Source organism: Caretta caretta, chromosome 25, assembly GCF_965140235.1.
Source record: "Caretta caretta isolate rCarCar2 chromosome 25, rCarCar1.hap1, whole genome shotgun sequence".
Classification (NCBI taxonomy): domain Eukaryota; kingdom Metazoa; phylum Chordata; order Testudines; family Cheloniidae; genus Caretta; species Caretta caretta.
In genome coordinates this window covers 15,280,477-15,298,860 of record NC_134230.1, presented here as the reverse complement: position 1 = coordinate 15,298,860, position 18,384 = coordinate 15,280,477, and the positions used below count along the sequence as shown (strand labels likewise).

At 44.5% G+C, this 18,384-nt stretch overlaps 1 protein-coding gene across 11 annotated transcripts in view; it reads left to right on the top strand.

Annotated features, from left to right (window-relative positions):
• The window catches only part of SBNO2 (strawberry notch homolog 2), a 108,059-nt gene that overhangs the window by 61,640 nt on the left and 28,035 nt on the right, over positions 1-18,384 (top strand). For 9 of the 11 annotated variants that reach the window (XM_048830892.2, XM_048830876.2, XM_048830880.2 and 6 more), the window contains 4 exons: positions 10,946-11,107; positions 16,528-16,611; positions 17,272-17,368; positions 17,962-18,122. In XM_048830892.2, coding sequence (XP_048686849.1) covers positions 10,946-11,107; positions 16,528-16,611; positions 17,272-17,368; positions 17,962-18,122 — 504 coding nt within the window. Of the gene's footprint in view, positions 1-466; positions 717-10,945; positions 11,108-16,527; positions 16,612-17,271; positions 17,369-17,961; positions 18,123-18,384 lie in introns of those variants that run through there. The other 2 variants (XM_048830891.2, XM_048830889.2) reach the window with 2 other exon arrangements.

Below are 18,384 nucleotides of genomic sequence, written 5' to 3'. Positions count from 1 at the left end.
CACCATTAACTAAGGGCCTTATTTTTGTTGAGGAACAGGTGGGCGAGGAAGGAAGGGAATACAGCTGGCAGGTTCATCTGAACCCCTAAATCTCTGAGGAAAGGGAAAACAAATAAAAAGATGGCAAATGTTTTTCTTTTGTCCAAGCTAGCATTTTTTCTCAGACTCGGGTTGAAGGGGGGGGAAATGAGCTATGTGCTGGCTTATTGAACAGATAAGTACTTGACATAGACTTTGCTTCTGTCCCAAGTCAAACTGAACACATTGAGGAGCTCAGCTTTGTTTACAGTGTATCTGTGGTTGAATTACACCACATACAGTAATTCTCATCGCACTGCCAGTAATTTCACTGACTTACCAAGCAGGCATCATTTCCTGAAAGTCAGCTCCCATACTTAGAGGAAGTAAGAGCACTCTGCTTCATGACTAAACACTGTATGCAAATTTCTACAGGCTTAGGACAGCCGCACTGTATGGACTGGCTTTTTTTCCACCATTTTCACTCCTTCCTTTGGCGTGTAACATTTCTTTAAACCTTCATGAGATCTTTCTCTGGCTGCTGCCGCTGCTGCTGTCATGAATGAGGATCTTTCTCCGTTATGTACTGAAAAAGCACGGCTCATTGTTTTGCCTGAGTTCTCTTCTTGTAACGAGTTGAATGCAGTTTTAAAATGTCCCAAATGCAATTTTGGCTAAAGGTCTCATCTCTCTACAAGGTAACATTTACCTCTTTTCACTTGATAGTTTGCGTTCTGTTCGTAGGATAGGTATCTTTTAGCTGCTATTGTGGATGTGTGCCTGTTTATACATAGAATTTCAGAGCCACAATTCTTGATGTAAGTGGATAAGGAAAGGGTTACTATTTTTAAGCTGCACTCTGTATTATGTGAAAATATTCAAAACACACGCATCACTCCTAACCAGTCAGAATTCTGAAACTCTGAGGAGGGGAAGGAGTGTGGAAGATTAATCTGTGTTTTTTTTAACTCTAAAGGCATTCAAGAGTTTTATTCCGAATTCAGAGAATTTATACAGAAGGGCAGAGAAGCACTTGCCAATCAAACCAGGACTGTGAGTTTATAGCATTATGGTTGGAAGGACTTTGATTTTCATGGCTAGAAAACTTCCTCTTAACTGCACAGGCAAGTTGCAGCTCAGTAAATTAGAAGGAGAAATGAAAAAGTAATCTGAAACCCAGTTTGCTTACTTTGTTCTTTAGAAACGGAATGGTAGCTGACTGGCTTTTCAGCTTTTGTGTTGTGCTGTTTTTTTTATTATTATTATTTTAAAAGACCAAATGGAACAGGTGTTGTCCTGCCTTAGTGTAGAGGAACTGACTACGGTTGTGCAAAAGAAGTATGTTTCCTCTGTCTATGGGGAGGGATTACCAATAAATAAACCATTCATACCAATGGGTTTATGGTCATAAAATATTTTTAGGTGCACACACTTTCTATAGTTAGATTTCACCTGTTCTTTCGTTTATTTTAATAAACATTTGCTTTGACCGAAGTAGAAACCGGAGCTCTAGCGGCGAGGAGAAAGAGGTGTAACTATATTTCTTTTACACTTGTTCCCTCTGATCACTTTCTCAAGAGTGAATCAATTCTTGCTTTCGATAACTTATCCATTTTAGGAAAGTGTCAGAAGCTAGCTAGAATGCAGTACATCATTAATACCTTCCACAGCCGAACTGGGAATCTGAAATAATCAGAAGGCAGTCAGGTAACTAGCCTGTTGCTAAATCATCTTTTCACAGCTCGTTTTGAACTGAGGTGCTCAAAGCACTTCGTGAACATTAATAAAACAGTGAATTGTACCTATTTGAGCTTTGCTGTAAATGTACAACACGTTGGAGAGATGATATCGCCAGCATCTGCATAGCTATATTTCCCCATTGACTTACTGTTCACCCATTGTAAAACTCTATTAAATGTTTAACCTCTATAAAGGGGTTGCCCTTTAACTGACCATTTTATAATGCACTCCTATAAACTCCCATTTCTTTTGTAACTTGCAGAACTGTTAGTTCTGAACTTTATTTTCACCAGAAAAGACTTAAATGCTTTTGTTTCCATTTCCGTCGTCCTGTCATTGCGATAGGAAAAATCTGTGCCAGGAGGCAGTGGATTCAGAAATTAAATTCTGAAACAGACATTCTCTGTGCTTGCCCAGAATGAGCTGATGAGCTTGTAATGCCACAATGTAGAGATCAGGGACATGTAGTCCTGCCTCTCTCCCTTATAACCTCCTGCCGAAAGGCCTACTCATAACGGGCTCATCCAGAATTTGCAGTTCAGACGGTGGAAGTGGATTAAACTAAACCAGAAAAGGACAGTCTTATTCCTGAATAAATTCCTGTCCACACGGGGAGTTATTCTGGAATAGCTGTGGTGCTTTTAAGTTCGCAGCCTATCTTATTCCAGCACAATTTGCCTGGATTAGATAAGCCCTAAGAATTCCATCCGCTTCAGTTTCTCTTTCTGTAAAGTGGAAAATAACTATCTCTAAGTTTCTATCTACTCTGATGGGAGGTGCTAACTACTACTAGTCAGTCTGGAGCAGAACAAAACAAGCACCTGGAGGATTAAATGGGTTGATCGCTCCAGAACACCTTGTCCAGGTGGCCACTGTAGGGTGTTAAGCCACTTCACCAACAAAAGGATTTACAGTGCTCAGGTGCTACCCATTTCCAGAGGGGCAAAAGGCAGCACAGCAAACAACACTCTTTCCAAATCAGGGATCTTGTCACAGGAGCTTGGAACCTACTCCTCTTTTGAGTCCTTGCTGCACCTCTATTGCTCTGACTTCCCTACCCTCCACTGTTAACTTAACCATCTGTGTCCTGGTCCCCTCCCGCCCCACCGCTCAGTCTTGTTTCCCGTTTTTCCCAGCTGCTTATCCAGGATTTGACACCTTTCTACTAAAGACCTCCCTGTAGCCAGCATAGATTAAACTCCCTCTCATTACCAGGTGATAATGCCCTTTTATGGGGGGTGCTAGATGTATCCCATTTAGAATAGTCACATTGCAGAAGGGGACACTTCATGGTGTTTAAACTCTGACCCTCCTTCTCTGCTTTTCACAAGCTGTTGGCTGAGGGCAAGTCTGTACTGGCCCTTTTGATGTTAAAATGTTTATAGCTCGGGTGTGAAAAAACCGCACAGCCCGGAACCACAAAAGTTTTAACAACGATAAGCACCGGTGTGGACAGCGCTTCAGTGGCGGGAGCCACGCTCCTGGTGACAAAACTGCCGCCTTTCATTGGAGGTGCTTTTATTTTGTCACCGGGAGAGCTCCCTCCTGGCGATAAAGAGAGGCCACACAATGCACCTTAGAACGGTACGGCGGCAGCGGCACAGCCGTGCCGTTGTAAGGTGCACTGTGTGGACATAGCCTTAATTAACAAGTGTCCTTTCCTTTGCTTTCTGTCCCTGGAAACTAAAATAGTTCCCGGAGCTTCCTATGAGACAATGGAATGACCTGCCAAGGCTGGTTGTGGAATTGCTGATACTGAAGGTACACAAATTAAGTGTATGGGTCCGTTTGCATTTAAACAAACTGGCGTATTCCATCTGCCTGAATTACATTGTGAGCCTCCTGGGGCAGAAATCTAGCATGAGTCAAGAGGTCATTTTCAACACTAATATGTCTGACATTGGAGTTAATTTCCTATTCCCTGTCCCAGCCCAAAGTGACAAGCAAAGAGTTGGATAGGTTAGTCGCGAGAGGCTGGACAAAGAGGGTTCGCATCAAGAAGACCTAATGAGCTCACTCGTGTCTGGGTGTTTGCCCTACTGCAGGGTGAGCGTTCAGCAGATCGCATGGTGAGTGCCCACCTGTCACTCTGCTCCCTCAGGGCTAATGGAGAATGGCTACTCTATCTGCCTTCATAGCCACTCTCCTGTGTCCTCGCTGCCACTTCCTCCTTCCTCCACTTCTGCCACATGTGTTTGCAAACATTTGCTCCTGAGCTGATCCCCTTCCAGAGGAAAAACAAATTAATAAAACTCACCTGGCTGGGATGGCTCCTTGGCCCTGGCTGTCGCTGGCACGTGACCGTGGTGTTTGCTGTCGTGTCCCGCTTGCTCAGGCAAGTTCCCAGTGTGATTACTATGAGTAGGGCTTTTGCTTTGAAGATTGAGGACGTTTCCTAGAGTTCCTTGGCATTTCTCAGTTTTCGTGATATAAAATAAAGTCGCTTATACCCTCACTAAGTGACTAAGACAGTCGTATTCAGGATGGTTATTCACTAGCCAATAAGAGCTGGCTCCCAGGGACACTTTTACTCTTGTAAATTGTACTTTACTGTGTATTTCTTTCCTTCTTGTGATTCATTTTGATCATCTAATATACTAAGCCTCATCATATGGCATTTAAAACAAGACTGTTAGACTAGCCTTTGGAGAGTATTCTTTAGGGACCGAGAACAGTCCTGCACTTGGTGGAACAAGGGAAGGGACCAGACTCCATTGCTAACTTCTCTGATAAGTCATTTTTGGTCAGTAGGTTGCTACGGGGCAGGAGCTGCACTTCAGAGTCTGAGGAAGAAACAAGAAGTGCTGTGTTCCTGTTTAGTATGGGCCTGATCCAAAGCCCATTGCTGGGTATGAGTGTACCTCTGAAGTCTTTACCCTGTGCTTAGCACTATCTCAGACAAAAATAAAAATAGTCCCTGCCCTCAAGAGCTACAGTGTGAGAGGATCAGGGAAGAGAGACAGTTCTGAGAAGCCTAGAAGAAGAGGAGTTTAGCTTGGCTCTTGGGGGAGTTGTAGAAGAATTGAGTTTTCCTGGAGCCCTGGAATGCAGGCAGTAGTGGCTTGGGAGCTGGCGCGGAGGGGGGCGTTGATGCAGCATGGGGGGTGCTGCACGAGACCTGTAAATTACACTGATATTTTTGTTACCTATATTAAACTAATGCTTATGCTCAAAGCACTGCATGGATATTAACTAATTCTCAGACCACCTCTGAGAGATGGGAGGCAGGAGATACGTAGCAGTATCCGTATTTTACAGATGCGGAAGTGGAGACAAAGTTGAAGTGACTTATCCAAGACTAAACAATGAGTAAGCAGCACAGCCAAGACCTACTGACTCCTAGCCCCGTGCTCATGTCTTGAGACCACGCTGTAGTTGTTCTCACTCTGTAGATTGGGAACCGGCAGTGGTCCTCAGATTGAAAAGTGTTGAATTAAGTACTGAGGTGGATCCATCTGTGAGAGGGGCTATGAAGGGGTCTCCACAGTAAAAATATTGGAGAACCACTGTGTAAACTAAATAGTTCTTACATCCACTGCCCTACGGCGTGTGTCCTTTTTGCCCTTTCTCATTCGAGGTGAGGTCTCCGCCATGCACACTCTCCCTCTGAGAACACAAATACAGATGCTTATCATTTAGCTCTGCGGCTTTCAGCAATCCCTGTCCTTTTCCCAGATTCCAAACCAGGGTTGCAATGTTGATCGTGTTCTCACATTGTGTAATGTGAACTGAACTCTTTATTGCACCTCCTTGCCTCGACTGAGGGCTCATCTACACAACAAATTAATACGAGGCAAGCCAGGGTATGAATCTGCAGCGCACCAGCTTGCTGCGCAGTAATGTCCTGTGTGGACACTGCTACACTTCAGTGAAAATCCTGGAGCACAGCTTAGCAAACTGCACTTTGAAGCAATAGGGAACTTTCACTGTGCTGCAGTAAAAAGAAAAGGAGTACTTGTGGCACCTTAGAGACTAACCAATTTATTTGAACATAAGCTTTCGTGAGCTACAGCTCACTTCATCGGATGCATACTGTGGAAAATAGCTTATGCTCAAATAAATTGGTTAGTCTCTAAGGTGCCACAAGTCCTCCTTTTCTTTTTGTGAATACAGACTAACACGGCTGCTCCTCTGAAACCTGTGCTGTAGTAGTGTCCACACAGGATGTCACTGCGAGGCAGGCTGCTGTGCTACAGATTCACACTCTGGCCTAAAGAAAAGGAGGACTTGTGGCACCTTAGAGACTAACAGATTCACACACTGGCATGCCGCTCAGTAACTTGCAAACAACCCCTGCACTATGAAAGATGAGCAGAAGCAGGTGTCTGCTTTTCTCCCTGACAGTCAAATACCAAGTGATTCTCCTGAAATGACCAGTCCTGGATTGGGCTCCTCTGTATTCACATTCAGGATCTTTTAAAGAATTACTGAAACTAGCACAGCCTTGTCTCAGGACTGGACATTTTAGCCATGGCTGTTCTACGTCACGTGGACAGAACAATGACAGACCCCACCGCTATAGCTATGGATTTCTGGACTGAAGTTCTAGGAGAAAAATCTCTCCCCTCACTCACTTGTATTACCGTAGCTCCCAGATGTGCTAAGTGCCCTGTAGACATACAGGGAAGCACAACTACTGCCTCTTTAGCTGGTGTTCTGTGAGTAACTTCTGCAGAATCACTGAGCCACCTGAAACGGGTGCAGTTTTCCTGTGAGAGCTACTGCTGAGAGGTTCTGTCCAGCCCTCACTCTTTCATTCATTGAATAGGCCCTGATGTGTTAAATACTTGGAACTGATTGTATCGAGAAGAATTCCCTCTCACTTGTTTTTGTACCTCTGAGTGAACAGAACAATTGTTGCACTGGGGGGTTTTGGTTCCATAAATTAAATTCTACATGGCCCATATCTTTGCTCTTTCCAGGGTTGCAGATCTAGTACAGGAGGCTAGATTTTGAGGGTGGTCCCAGGCAGCAGGGACCATTACACTCCAGTAGGATTTGTTCTTGGAAGTGAGAGTTGGGAAAGAGGAAAAGCAGTGAGGTGACTTGACACATTTCGGCAGCATGGAAAGTTGAGTTGCTCAGCTGGTGGCATTGCAGGGGATTGGAATTAGGTGGGATAGTTGAAGGTGACACAGATCTTGAGAGCTGGGAGATTAATTTAAAAATATCTTAATTGTATGAATAACTCTAGCTTCAGTACGACATTGACTGTCCTGCAATTCTTTAGTTAAGCCCTATATTAGATTACAGGAAGGGGGGCGTTTTGCTGTTGTCGGGGAGACTGGGAGTAGTCTTTGAACCTGGCCTTGTGCTCCTTTAGCTTTGTGTGCGTGGACTGGGGTGACAGCACCTTGTATTGTTCAGCTAGCTCCCATTCTGTTAGGAGCAGAGCTGGCAGGCCCAGAGCACTTCTGTATGTCAGGCACAGCTGGAGGCCAATTCTTGTGGTATGGAGTCTCTCTGAATGGACACGTTGACACTGCGTCTGGTCAAGGAGGAGGATATCAATGGTGGTACTTACCCAGATACTTTCCCTGTCATTACCCTGTAGTGTGACTCTTGTTTCTGGAGACTGTTTAATTCCAACATGACAAACCCAAATGTTGAATTCAGTTTTTGAAAACTCCTGATGCTGGGTGACCCAAAACACAGCCACAGGACTGTTAAGAGCTAGAACCCTAAATGGGCGCCTGAGCTTCCCTCGTTGGGGGGGAAGACTGGTAAGAGCGATGCATTCACACAAGCATTGATCTCTCACAGGGAGGATGGGAGTACCTGTCTAAAAGTGCCGTGTAAGCGCTACTCCCATGTCCGTTAGTCAGCCTGTACCCCGTCAATGCTTCAGTAATCCCCAGTGTACTCACCGTTCCCACAGCCTCTCTTACTTCGTGTACTGGGCTCCACATGTCAGCTGCTGGCTACCACACCTACAGCTCCAGTGTAGCTACAGGGAGCCATATCAGACATTAGCTGGGACGGGAATGAAAGGACAAGTCCTGCTGGTTTTAAATACTGCAAAATAGCAATCAGGAGGGAGTCTTCCCTAGTTTTTGGCCAGAAACCCTCAGGAACAACCCAAGGGAATTCAGCAAAGAGTCCTGTGGCACCTTATAGACTAACAGATGTATTGGAGCCTAAGCTTTCGTGGGTGAATACCCACTTCGTCGGATGCATGTAGTGGAAATTTCCAGAGGCAGGTATAAATATGCAAGCAAGGATCAGGCTACGGATAACGAGGTTAGTTCAATCAGGGAGGATGAGGCCCTCTTCTAGCAGTTGAGGTGTGAACACCAAGGGAGGAGAAACTGCTTTTGTCCTTGGCGAGCCATTCACAGTCTTTGTTTAATCCTGAGCTGATGGTGTCAAATTTGCAAATGAACTGAAGTTCAGCAGTTTCTCTTTGAAGTCTGGTCCTGAAGTTTTTTTTGCTTCAGGATGGCTACCTTTAAATCTGCTCTTGTGTGTCCAGGGAGGTTGAAGTGTTCTCCTACAGGTTTTTGTATGTTGCCTTTCCTAATATCTGATTTGTGTCCATTTATCCTTTTACATAGGGACTGTCCAGTTTGGCCGATGTACATAGCAGAGGGGCATTGCTGGCACATGATGGTGTATATTATATTGGTGGACGTGCAGGTGAATGAACCAATGATGGTGTGGCTGATCTGGTTAGGTCCTGTGATGTGTCTCTGGTGTAGATATGTGGGCAGAGTTGGCATCCAGGTTTGTTGCATGGATTGGTTCCTGAGTTAGAGTTACTATGGTGTGGTTGCTGGTGAGAATATGCTTCAGGTTGGCGGGTTGTCTGTGGGCGAGGACTGGCCTGCCTCCCAAGGCCTGCGAAAGTGAGGAATCGTTGTCCAGGATGGTTTGTAGATCACTGATGATGTGTTGGAGAGGTTTTAGCCGAGGACTGTATGTGATGGCCAGTGGAGTTCTGTTGGTTTCTTTCTTGGGCTTGTCTTGCAGCAGGAGGCTTCTGGGTACACGTCTGACTCTGTTGATCTGTTTCCTTATTTCCTCGTGTGAGTATCGTGGTTTTGAGAATGCTTGATGAAGATCTTGTAGGTGTTGGTCTCTGTCTGAGGGGTTGGAGCAAATGGGGTTGTACCTCCGTGCTTGGCTGTAGACAATGGATCGTGTGGTGTGTCCGGGATGGAAGCTGGAGGCATGAAGGTAGACATAGCGGTCGGTGGGTTTTCGGTATAGGGTGGTGTTAACGTGACCGTCACTTATTTGCACCATGGTGTCCAGGAAGTGGACCTCCCATGTAGATTGGTCCAGGCTGAGGTTGATGGTGGGGTGGAAGCTATTGAAATCGTGGTGGAGTTCTTCCAGGGTTTCCTTCCCATGGGTCCAGATGATGAAGATGTCATCAATGTAGCGTAGGTAGAGAAGGGGCGTGAGTGGACGAGAGCTGAGGAAGTGTTGTTTCAGGTCAGCCATAAAAATATTGGCATATTGTGGGGCCATGCGGGTGCCCATAGCGGTGCCACGGATCTGGAGGTGTCTATGGTCACCAAATTTGAAATAATTGTGCGTGAGGATAAAGTCACGGAGCTTAGCAATCAGTCGTGCTGTGGCATCATCAGGGATACAGTTCCAGACAGCTTTCTCAGTCAGGGCGAGGACTTTAAAATCCTCTGGCTGTTTTCCTATTCTGCAGCTAGATCAGTAGAAAACAGGCCTTTAACTGGAAATGAAGTGCAAAGACAGCTCGTATCAGAGGCCTGTTGGCAGCCATACTGGGATGCCACCACAGACATTTGGTTATCTGTCCTAGCAGCAACAAAGGGCCTAAATTGTCTTCATGTCTACAAATTTCACCCCCTCACAAGAAATAGCAAGCTGTTTATATTGGCAGACTCCTCATGGTAGAGACGGAAGGACCTATTGGTCCATCCTGCAATACCTGCAGCACACTAATACTTCTCCACCTGAGCACTGGACAGCATAGCACGGCACTTTAAGATAAACTGCTGTAAGGTAAACAGAAGGCTGACCTTTCCCTCCGTGTTTTACAGAGAGATTTAATGGCGAGAGTGAATGAAGTCACTGGGTAGAATCAGGCAGTGTGCTAGGCGGGGATAGCGTTCTACGCAAGTTTCCCAATAGACTCTCTGTTTAGACCTGCATTCTTGGCTTTTGGTTGTCATGCCTATTTGGAGATCATACAACCAAATAAGGAGCTGGATGGAGAAGTGGAGGAGATTGTAAATGGCATGGGGTGGGGCTCATTCCAGTTCTTAGTTACGAGGCGTTCACATGCTCCAAACCATCATAACTGGACTGGCGCAAAGTAGAGCTATCGTGGGCAGTCTCAGCAGAGACACCAAGGAATGATTAAGGATGGAGAGTGACCCCTTAACTGAAAGGTGCTCCCTTTTTGTCCAGTTGAGGAAGGGGTGGCCTTGTGGTCAAGGCCCTGGACTGGGACTCAGGAGACCTGAGTTCTATTCTCAGTTCTGCTACAGGCTCCCTGCGTGACCTTGGCAAGTCACTTCATCGTTCTGGGCCTCAGTTCCCCAGCTGTAAAATGGGGCTGATAATCCTCCCTTTGACTGACTTGTCTGCTTAGACTGTAAGCTTTTTGTGGCAGGACTGTCTCTTGCTAAATTTTGGTGCAGCACCTGGCATGATGGAGTTTTGATCTTGGCTGGGGCCTCTAGGTGCTATTGTAATACAAATAATAGTAAGTGATAGGTAGCATCATGTTGGGATGGGAGAATAGTTAGTGCTGTTGCTATCTATGCTGTACCTGTTTTGTGGATACGTAGAGGACTTTAGATCTGGCACCTTTCACTAGTGCTCAGGTTTTTTTAATTAAATATGAAGATCAGAGTGACTGGTGCTGTCCTGTCCTTTGATCCTCTCTCATACTGATTTGCACTTGGCGAGTCACAACCTAAAAGTGTTTCCAAAGAGTCTGACTTGGGTTCCTGTACATTGCACCAGCACTTTTTCCTACTGTGTCAAGAAACTGGGATTATAGATTTTAACCCAGCTGTTCTGAGTGGCTGTCTTCGTTTACCAGTTCATTTCTAAGCACCATGGAGCATAGATGTAACAAAGCTGTCCATTTAATATTATGAAATTAAACTCAGTCTGTGCACGTGAGTACAAGACAGAACCTTTGAGGCACCTTGTTATCATCTCCTGTAACCAAGGGCTTTTCTTTCCATTTCAGGATTCTTCATACCTCGATGAGCTCTCCAACAACTCCCTCTTCTCATCCCCCGCAGACTCCCTCTCCGACATTGCTGATGCTCAGGACTTCCTGCCTGCCGACAGCCTGAACCATGTGCCAACAATATGGGATATAAACACGTCGCAACAGAACCAAATAGAGGTAAGTGAAAGTCCCTCTCCTTTCCTCCCAACTCAGAAATTCAAGTCTCAAGACCTGATCTTGCAGCTCTGTTACCAAATATCTGCCCCAGGAATTAGGAAATCCATTAGGGGTGAAGCAGTCCTCCCTTGAGACCCAGATGACGTGCTGCTGCCAGTGAGGCTGATTCAGTGTCTCAGGGAGGGCTCTGGACACCCCATTCTAATGACATTTCAAAGGGCTCCAGCTTTGAAATCAGGTTCAGTCCCTGATTTTGAACCTCTTCATTGTGGGACCTTGTTGCACTGGCGTAGTCCATTGAAATGAGTACACACCTGTAAGTAATACTTTGCACTCTTTCAAAGCACTGTACAAACATTAGCTTAGCCTCCCCACAGCCTGGTGAAGTAGGTATGTTCAGCATCCCAGTGAAAGTGTGTTCTTAGGACATTCAGCCATCAAGCTGCCCACAGGAAGGGTAGCTACAGTGTATGTTGCATTGGGTCCATTAGAAATATTTTCAGCTAGATTGTTATGCTACGTTGAGCTGTCCCAGTACCTATGTCTATCATACATTCCTTTTCTATGGCAAATATTTCTTCTTCTTTTGTGACAGCAGGAAAATTCAAACCCTATATTGTTTTGAAAGTAGCTCCAAAACACTCTAGTTTTTAGTGTGGATGCCCATTAAACAACATCCCACTCCCTCCTTTCCATCCAGTTAATTAGTACTGCTCATTTATTATTGTACAACCTGATATCAGCCACTGGTATTGGGGAGGAGTTTGGATAGTTAGATGAACTGGTAGCACAGAAATGTGACAAATCTCTAGTTTTGATTTCATAGTGAGTGCTCACTATCATGCACTTTGTTTCCCAGTACACCACTGTCCTTTGTTAGCTGTCATACAGACCCCTGTGGAAAGCAAGTCTAATGGCAGCCTTGGCGACCCCATTAAAACCGAGTTGCCATCCACTTTGGGGTCCCGATCCACAATTTGAGAACTGCTGATCTAAGGCTATGTCTACGAGCTAGGGGTGTGATTCCCATGCTCAGTCTTGGGTTTAGTGTGTAGGTGATGGATGATGTTGGTGGTCTGTGATATGCAGGAGTTCAGACTAGATTATCTGGTGATCTCTTCTGGCCTTAAATTGTAACTCTGACATGCTCTCTTCGAGCAGACTCACTGGTTTCAGGTGAGTTTGTACTCACTGCTACCATGTCTACGCTGCTGTTTGTACTTACGCTAGCTCAAGTATGCACAGCCCTAGCTTGTAGTTTAGACATAGCCGAAGGTAGATAGGCCAGCAACTAGACAAGTTTGAACATAGAGCACAAGACGCTTGAGGGGAAAGGAAGAGCTGAACTGTTTTAATCAAAGAAATGTCTGAAGAGACCACACTTGGATGCATTGAAGTTGCTGATGTCTTATTATGCCCATTCTTTCATTTATTTTTTTTAACGTGGAAGCTTAAAACACTGTTAAGAATGTAGCTCCTTTGAGTGTATGTTTTTTAAACACATAAGCTATGTTCAGGATTTGACATGTGAAAAGTCTTCAGTTGTAGATGTATAAGATATACAATAATAATATGCCGAGCAGCACAAAGAAAGCAAGAGAAATGGGTAATGTTTTGTGGGTGTGTGAAACTAACTCACTTTGTCAGAACAATAGCCACTGTTACTGTTGGATGCTGCCATTTATATCTTCCTGTCTGCCAATTAAAATGACCTTCCTTCACACTGATTGGGTTCATAACAGGACAATTCGCTCAGTGGCGTTCCATTTGTCAGTGATTTCCTTGTGGAAAAAATAGCTAATTGTTTTGAACATTGTTTTATCTTTGCTCTCCGTATTCTGAGGGTTTTTTAATTGATTGTTCCGAGCATTCCGAGCATTTCCTCACGGAATGAGTTAATTTAGTACATGCAGCACCAGGATTTCAGTTTCATTTTTGCATAGGTGTCTGGAATTCGCAGTATACTGGCAAAATAGATCACCTGATAGAGAGCACTGAGTGGTATAGTTTTTTTATCTGAATTTTCAGTACACAATTTTCATTATATTAAAGAAGACAAGCGAGCAATGTATTGCAAGGTCATGAGGTGAAAGTTAGCCTTCAGCCCATGATAATGTGAGATTATTACACTGCTTGTATGATTGTTGCAAGATAAACGTCATGTGAATAATCTCCTCTGGTGTATTCATACCACAATAATATTAATATTCCATAAGATTGCAGATGTTTTTGCTTTTCCATAGCCATATACTGCTTTAACAGAGCTGCAGTATAAAAATAAGCCATCAGTTGTGTGATGTCAGGAATAACTCAGCCTGACGTGATCCTAATCAGTTCTGATATGGTGATTTTATTCCATTTTGGTTGATCAAATATCTGTTTCCATAGAAACAAGATAGAGTCATGAAGCATTGTTAGGACACTTGTAAATTTCATTGTCTAACTTCAAAGCTCAAAATGTCTGATGTGTTAATTTTGGAAGTTTTTACAAGTGAAGGCTAGTGAGGAGGTATTAGCCAGCATCTCCCTTTGACATGTCCCAGGCTCCAGCATGCACTCTGCTAATGGGAATTGCATTGCTGGTCCTGCTAGTCCAGGGTCCTATTTCTGATAGTGACTAGGACCAGATGCTTCAGAGAAAGGTGCAAGAAGATGCCTGTTCTGGAATAAGCTCCCTATAGGGTAACCTTCTTCCTAACCCCTATCAGTTAGTAGTTAGTTTATGCCCTGAAACATGAGGGTTTGACCTTTTATTTTTTATCATATTAATGTAGCAGTAGAATTTCTCGTATTTAATACTGTTTAAAATCTTACTAAGCTCTCTACGTCAATGATGTCATGTGGCAGTGAGTTCCACAAGCAAATGGTAGGTTACGTAAAGAGCATTTCCTTTTTTTCAGTTTTACATCTGTTGCCTTTTAGTGGGGGAGGATGTTTACTCAGTGTGAGAGGAAGAAAATTTGGGGAACACTTCACAATTAGACTCTGCATTTCTAAGCCTCACTGATAAATTTTGATCCATATGCTGTAGCTCGAGCCTCCATTCAGAATGTGGGTGACTACACCCTTGAGAAGGGAATAGATGGACTCCATGACAGGCCTTATTTGCTCATCCCAGATGAGATGTTACAACTAATAGGGGGAAGAGGCGTTTATAACGACACATTAGTTCTGTTTTATCATTTCTGGAAGAGGGACTGTGGGAAGGCAAACCACCCCGCAAAATATCTTAGGCATTCAGCAGACAAAACACAGTTGCATAATTTGTACAGGGATTGTGAAATGTCATTTAAAAATACTCATTGTAATCTAATATGATTTCTCACGACCATTTTAAAGAACCCCTTGAGTTCTTCAAATCAGTAAAGCAAAGATTAACCCTTTGAAGCATGCAGCTGGAGTTTTCTTGACCTGTCAATGCATTTTAGTAATGTTGATCATTCAAGGCACTTTTTAAAAACTTCCTCCCAGCCAGATCCAGAGGAGTAATATTTATACAGAGAGGAGTCAACTTGTCAACTGACAATTTCATTTCCTATTGTTGTATTAATGAAATAGGCACAAAAGGGAAATAAAATAAGACAAGGAGGGAAACAATTGAATAAAATGAATATTCAGTTATACAAATGTCAGTTGCTTTATTAAGTGAGCGTCTCTCCTGTATTCTTCCCTCTGTTCTTATATGTGGAGTGTGTATCTTTCACACAGTATTTTCCTACATGGAACATATGTTACAGAGAGGAGTAAACTAGTGTGTGGATCGGAATAGAGAAGGGGAGGAATTGTAGAAATTAGAATTGGAACTGGCCTATTAGATCATCCAGTCCAACTCCTTATCGCTGCAGAATTGTTCCCTGGAGTACATTTTCTTAATGCCCCAAGCAGTGGGACATCCACCACTTTCTTTAGGACACTGTTCCACCTGAGATGAAGATCTAGGGGCACCAGTGAGATCTGTACACAACAGCCATATTGGTATATCTAAGCTTATACGCTGAAGATGCCATGAGTCAAGGAAAGATCTGGGTTATCTTTGCAATAAAGAATCATCTTTCCTTGTCAGAGCTGAGGCTACTCTGCCCTTCCATTCCAATGGAATGGGGAGGTCTGAGTCCTTTCTAGTGCCTGAGTAGAAACTTTTGTACCTGCTCTCCAGATTTGTTGGCACTGCAAACATCTCTGCCAGCTTCTTTCTGGTAATTCTGACTCAGACTTCCAGTAATGGAGGACAATTTCTTTCTTGCTTGCTTTCTTAGTAAACAATTATAGAGAGTTTGCTTATGACCTTCCCATGGCTCACTTCTGCCTTTGGAGGGTGTCTGTCTGTATATACTTGGCACCCGTCTCTGGCTGTAAATTGGAAGCGCTGGTGCTTGTGGAGCAGTTGATTACTTTTGGACTCCCTGATTTTCTGGCTTGACTTGGTTCTTCCTTTCAGGAAATTCCAGTATGGTTTTGGTAGTGCAGAGCCAGAAAAAGGTTCTCATCAATTGTGTCTTCCCAGCTGGAAGTGTCTTGGGAGCCCTCTTTACTAGTTTTGGTGTGGTGCCTGCAGATGTTATGACCATAATGAGCTCTGACGTAGCACTTTTCATCCAGAGATCTCCAGCTATCCCATACTGCAGTATGATCCCATTGGTTGATGACTCCCAGGGTTCCTGGTTGAGTTCCCCAATGCAGAATGAAGCCACTGATGCTGCTGAGCAGAAAGCGTTGAGAAAACCCGCAGCACTGCTTTAGAGTCTTAAACCACAATGTTTCGGGAGTGGCGCGGCAGTTTTCTACAGAGCTGCTTCCAAGACAGGCAGGAAAGCAGCCCTCTGTTCATGAATGCCCACTGCAGAGAGAACTCATGGTGCCCTTGAGAACACCATTCAGATGTTGAAAGGGATACTTGACTTATAAATCCCCTGAAAGTGGCAGGATTTGTACACATAATTCATAAACATGAGTGAAAGGCGGGTGAATAAACACAATGTGTCAAAGACAAAGCTACGCCCTGGGGTGTTCAGCATTTGAGGGCAAAGGTGGCATTTCAAGATGACCCGTTTTAACACACATGCTGCTGTTACGACGTTGTAGGTAAGACTGCTGTTTTGCAGGCACGTTCACAGCATGGAAGGAAGCACACATGCACACTCTCCCCATGTCTGCGTCCACATACAAAACATTCTCACTCTTCATGGGAAAATAGCCTTCTTGGCTAGTTCTCCAGCATGCGTGTGATACATACAACGTGGAAGAGGCATGCAGAGCAATTTTCATTTACTTCCTGAATCAAGCCACTGTAATATATAAGTACCTCAGTCCTGGGCACAGGGCAAAAGTGGATTTTGTGCTTTCCTTTCATGACCTGTCACTGTTGGTTTGGATGGATGGGTGTTAAGGCTGCTTTCTCAGATGTGTGTTTTCTATTCCAGCTGTTCTCTCCCAGCAGACCGTTCACAGGCTTAGAAAGTTTGGAAGACCATCCCCCAAACACCCCACTCCTCATAAGCTATCAGGTGAGGAAGAGCATCTGACTCTGTGGGAACAGGCAAGAGGCACTTACCCAGATATGAAAAAAAGGATCTGGCTAAAGGTCTCCCCTGGAAAAGTCATGATTTAAGAATCAGTCAGACGTTTCTCTAGCCATTGCCCTTCCCCCAGAGAGTCTTAAATTTTCCTCATTGGAGCCTCACTGATTCGAGGGAGTCATATCTGCTTCCTCTACAACTGAGCTCTAAACCACATTAGCTAACAGTATTTAAAGGCTATTCTGGTTTAAAATGATGTGGTTTGGCACCCACGGTAAGTGGGACCATGCCATGTTCTAAACTGGTTTTGATCCCTTGTGTAGCTCAAGTTAGAGCACAGTTGGGTCCTGCTCACACTGGCCAGCCAAACCATCTTAGAAACTGCTCTTATCGCTGCTCCCTAGTACAGTATGGACTGGGCTCTAAAAGTGGCTTGCAGTGCACTTCCTGGACCACATGGGAGAGGCCCCCTCAGTCAGTTTGCCCTGTGCTGCTGTGTTGTATCAATGAGACGAGTTGAAGTTGAGGGGCAAGTTTGTGTGCTTGGGATGGGATGGTTTAAATGATGGTGCTTGGCATGTACCTAAAACCACATGTCCAAAGCTCTGAAGGATATTAATATTCAATCAACATTATGTTTAATTTCAGTCGCAGACTCAGGCAGAGGAGGATGATGAAGGTGATGAGGAAGAAACGGAGGAGTTGGGGCACACAGAGACCTATGCAGATTATGTACCTTCAAAATGTGAGTTGTGTGGCAGCTTTTTCATTTTGCCTTGCTGTCAGATGGTGGGAAACTGATTTTGGAGCCCTTGCTGCTCGGCCTAATATTCCCTGTTTTTTGCAGCTGAGGACATTGGTGTTGCATTGCAGCCCCCTACATGCACATTTTTGTAGCTAAACTTTGCAGGCCAGCTTCCCTAAGCTTTATGCTGTTCCAGTCTCTGGGGTCTCCCTGGTTTAACAGCAGATCTGGCCGTTGCTTTTTATTGAAGGTGGGGCTGAGCAGATTTTCAGCAATCTACATTTTCCCCTGAAAAAAGGGGCTGGCGATTTTGGGGATTGCCAGGAATCCTTTTGCCAAAGGGAGCAAAGTGCAGTGTTTAGAAGAAACATATAGTCAGGACCTCTTTGTTATATTCCCAACTCTGCTGCTGGCTGACTGGCCTTGGAGAAGTCACTTAACCTCTTTGCCTCAGTTCCCCATCTGGAAGATGAGGATAACACTTAGCATTCGGGTGTTGGGAGGTTTGTGAAGTGCTTTGAGGTCCTTGGATGAAATGCTCCATAGAAGTGCAAACATCAATTATTTGACTGTTTCCTGTGTCTCCCTTCCAGCTAAGATTGGGAAGCTGCACCCGGACCGCGTGGTTGAAACAAGCACTCTCTCCAGCGTTCCCCCGCCTGACATTACCTATACCCTGTCCCTTCCAAGCTCAGTTGCTGACAACGGGTTACTCTCTGCACTACAGCTGGAGGCCATCGTGTATGCCTGCCAGGTATGCCAGATCCACCTTGCTCAGCTCTCTTTCATGGGTAGATAGTAATAAAAATACACTGTGCCATTCTTAAATAAGATATTAGGCTGAGTTTCCAAATAGCCTCTTGTATAGAAAATAGAGCTTGGAAGCACTGGATTTGGATACAGATTTTAAATGTCTTGTAAGGGCGTGTTGTCTAAAGCAAGGGGACTGGGAATGAAGACTCATGGGACCTGATTTTCAAAGGTGCCAAGTGCCCTCAGCTCCCATTGACTTCAGC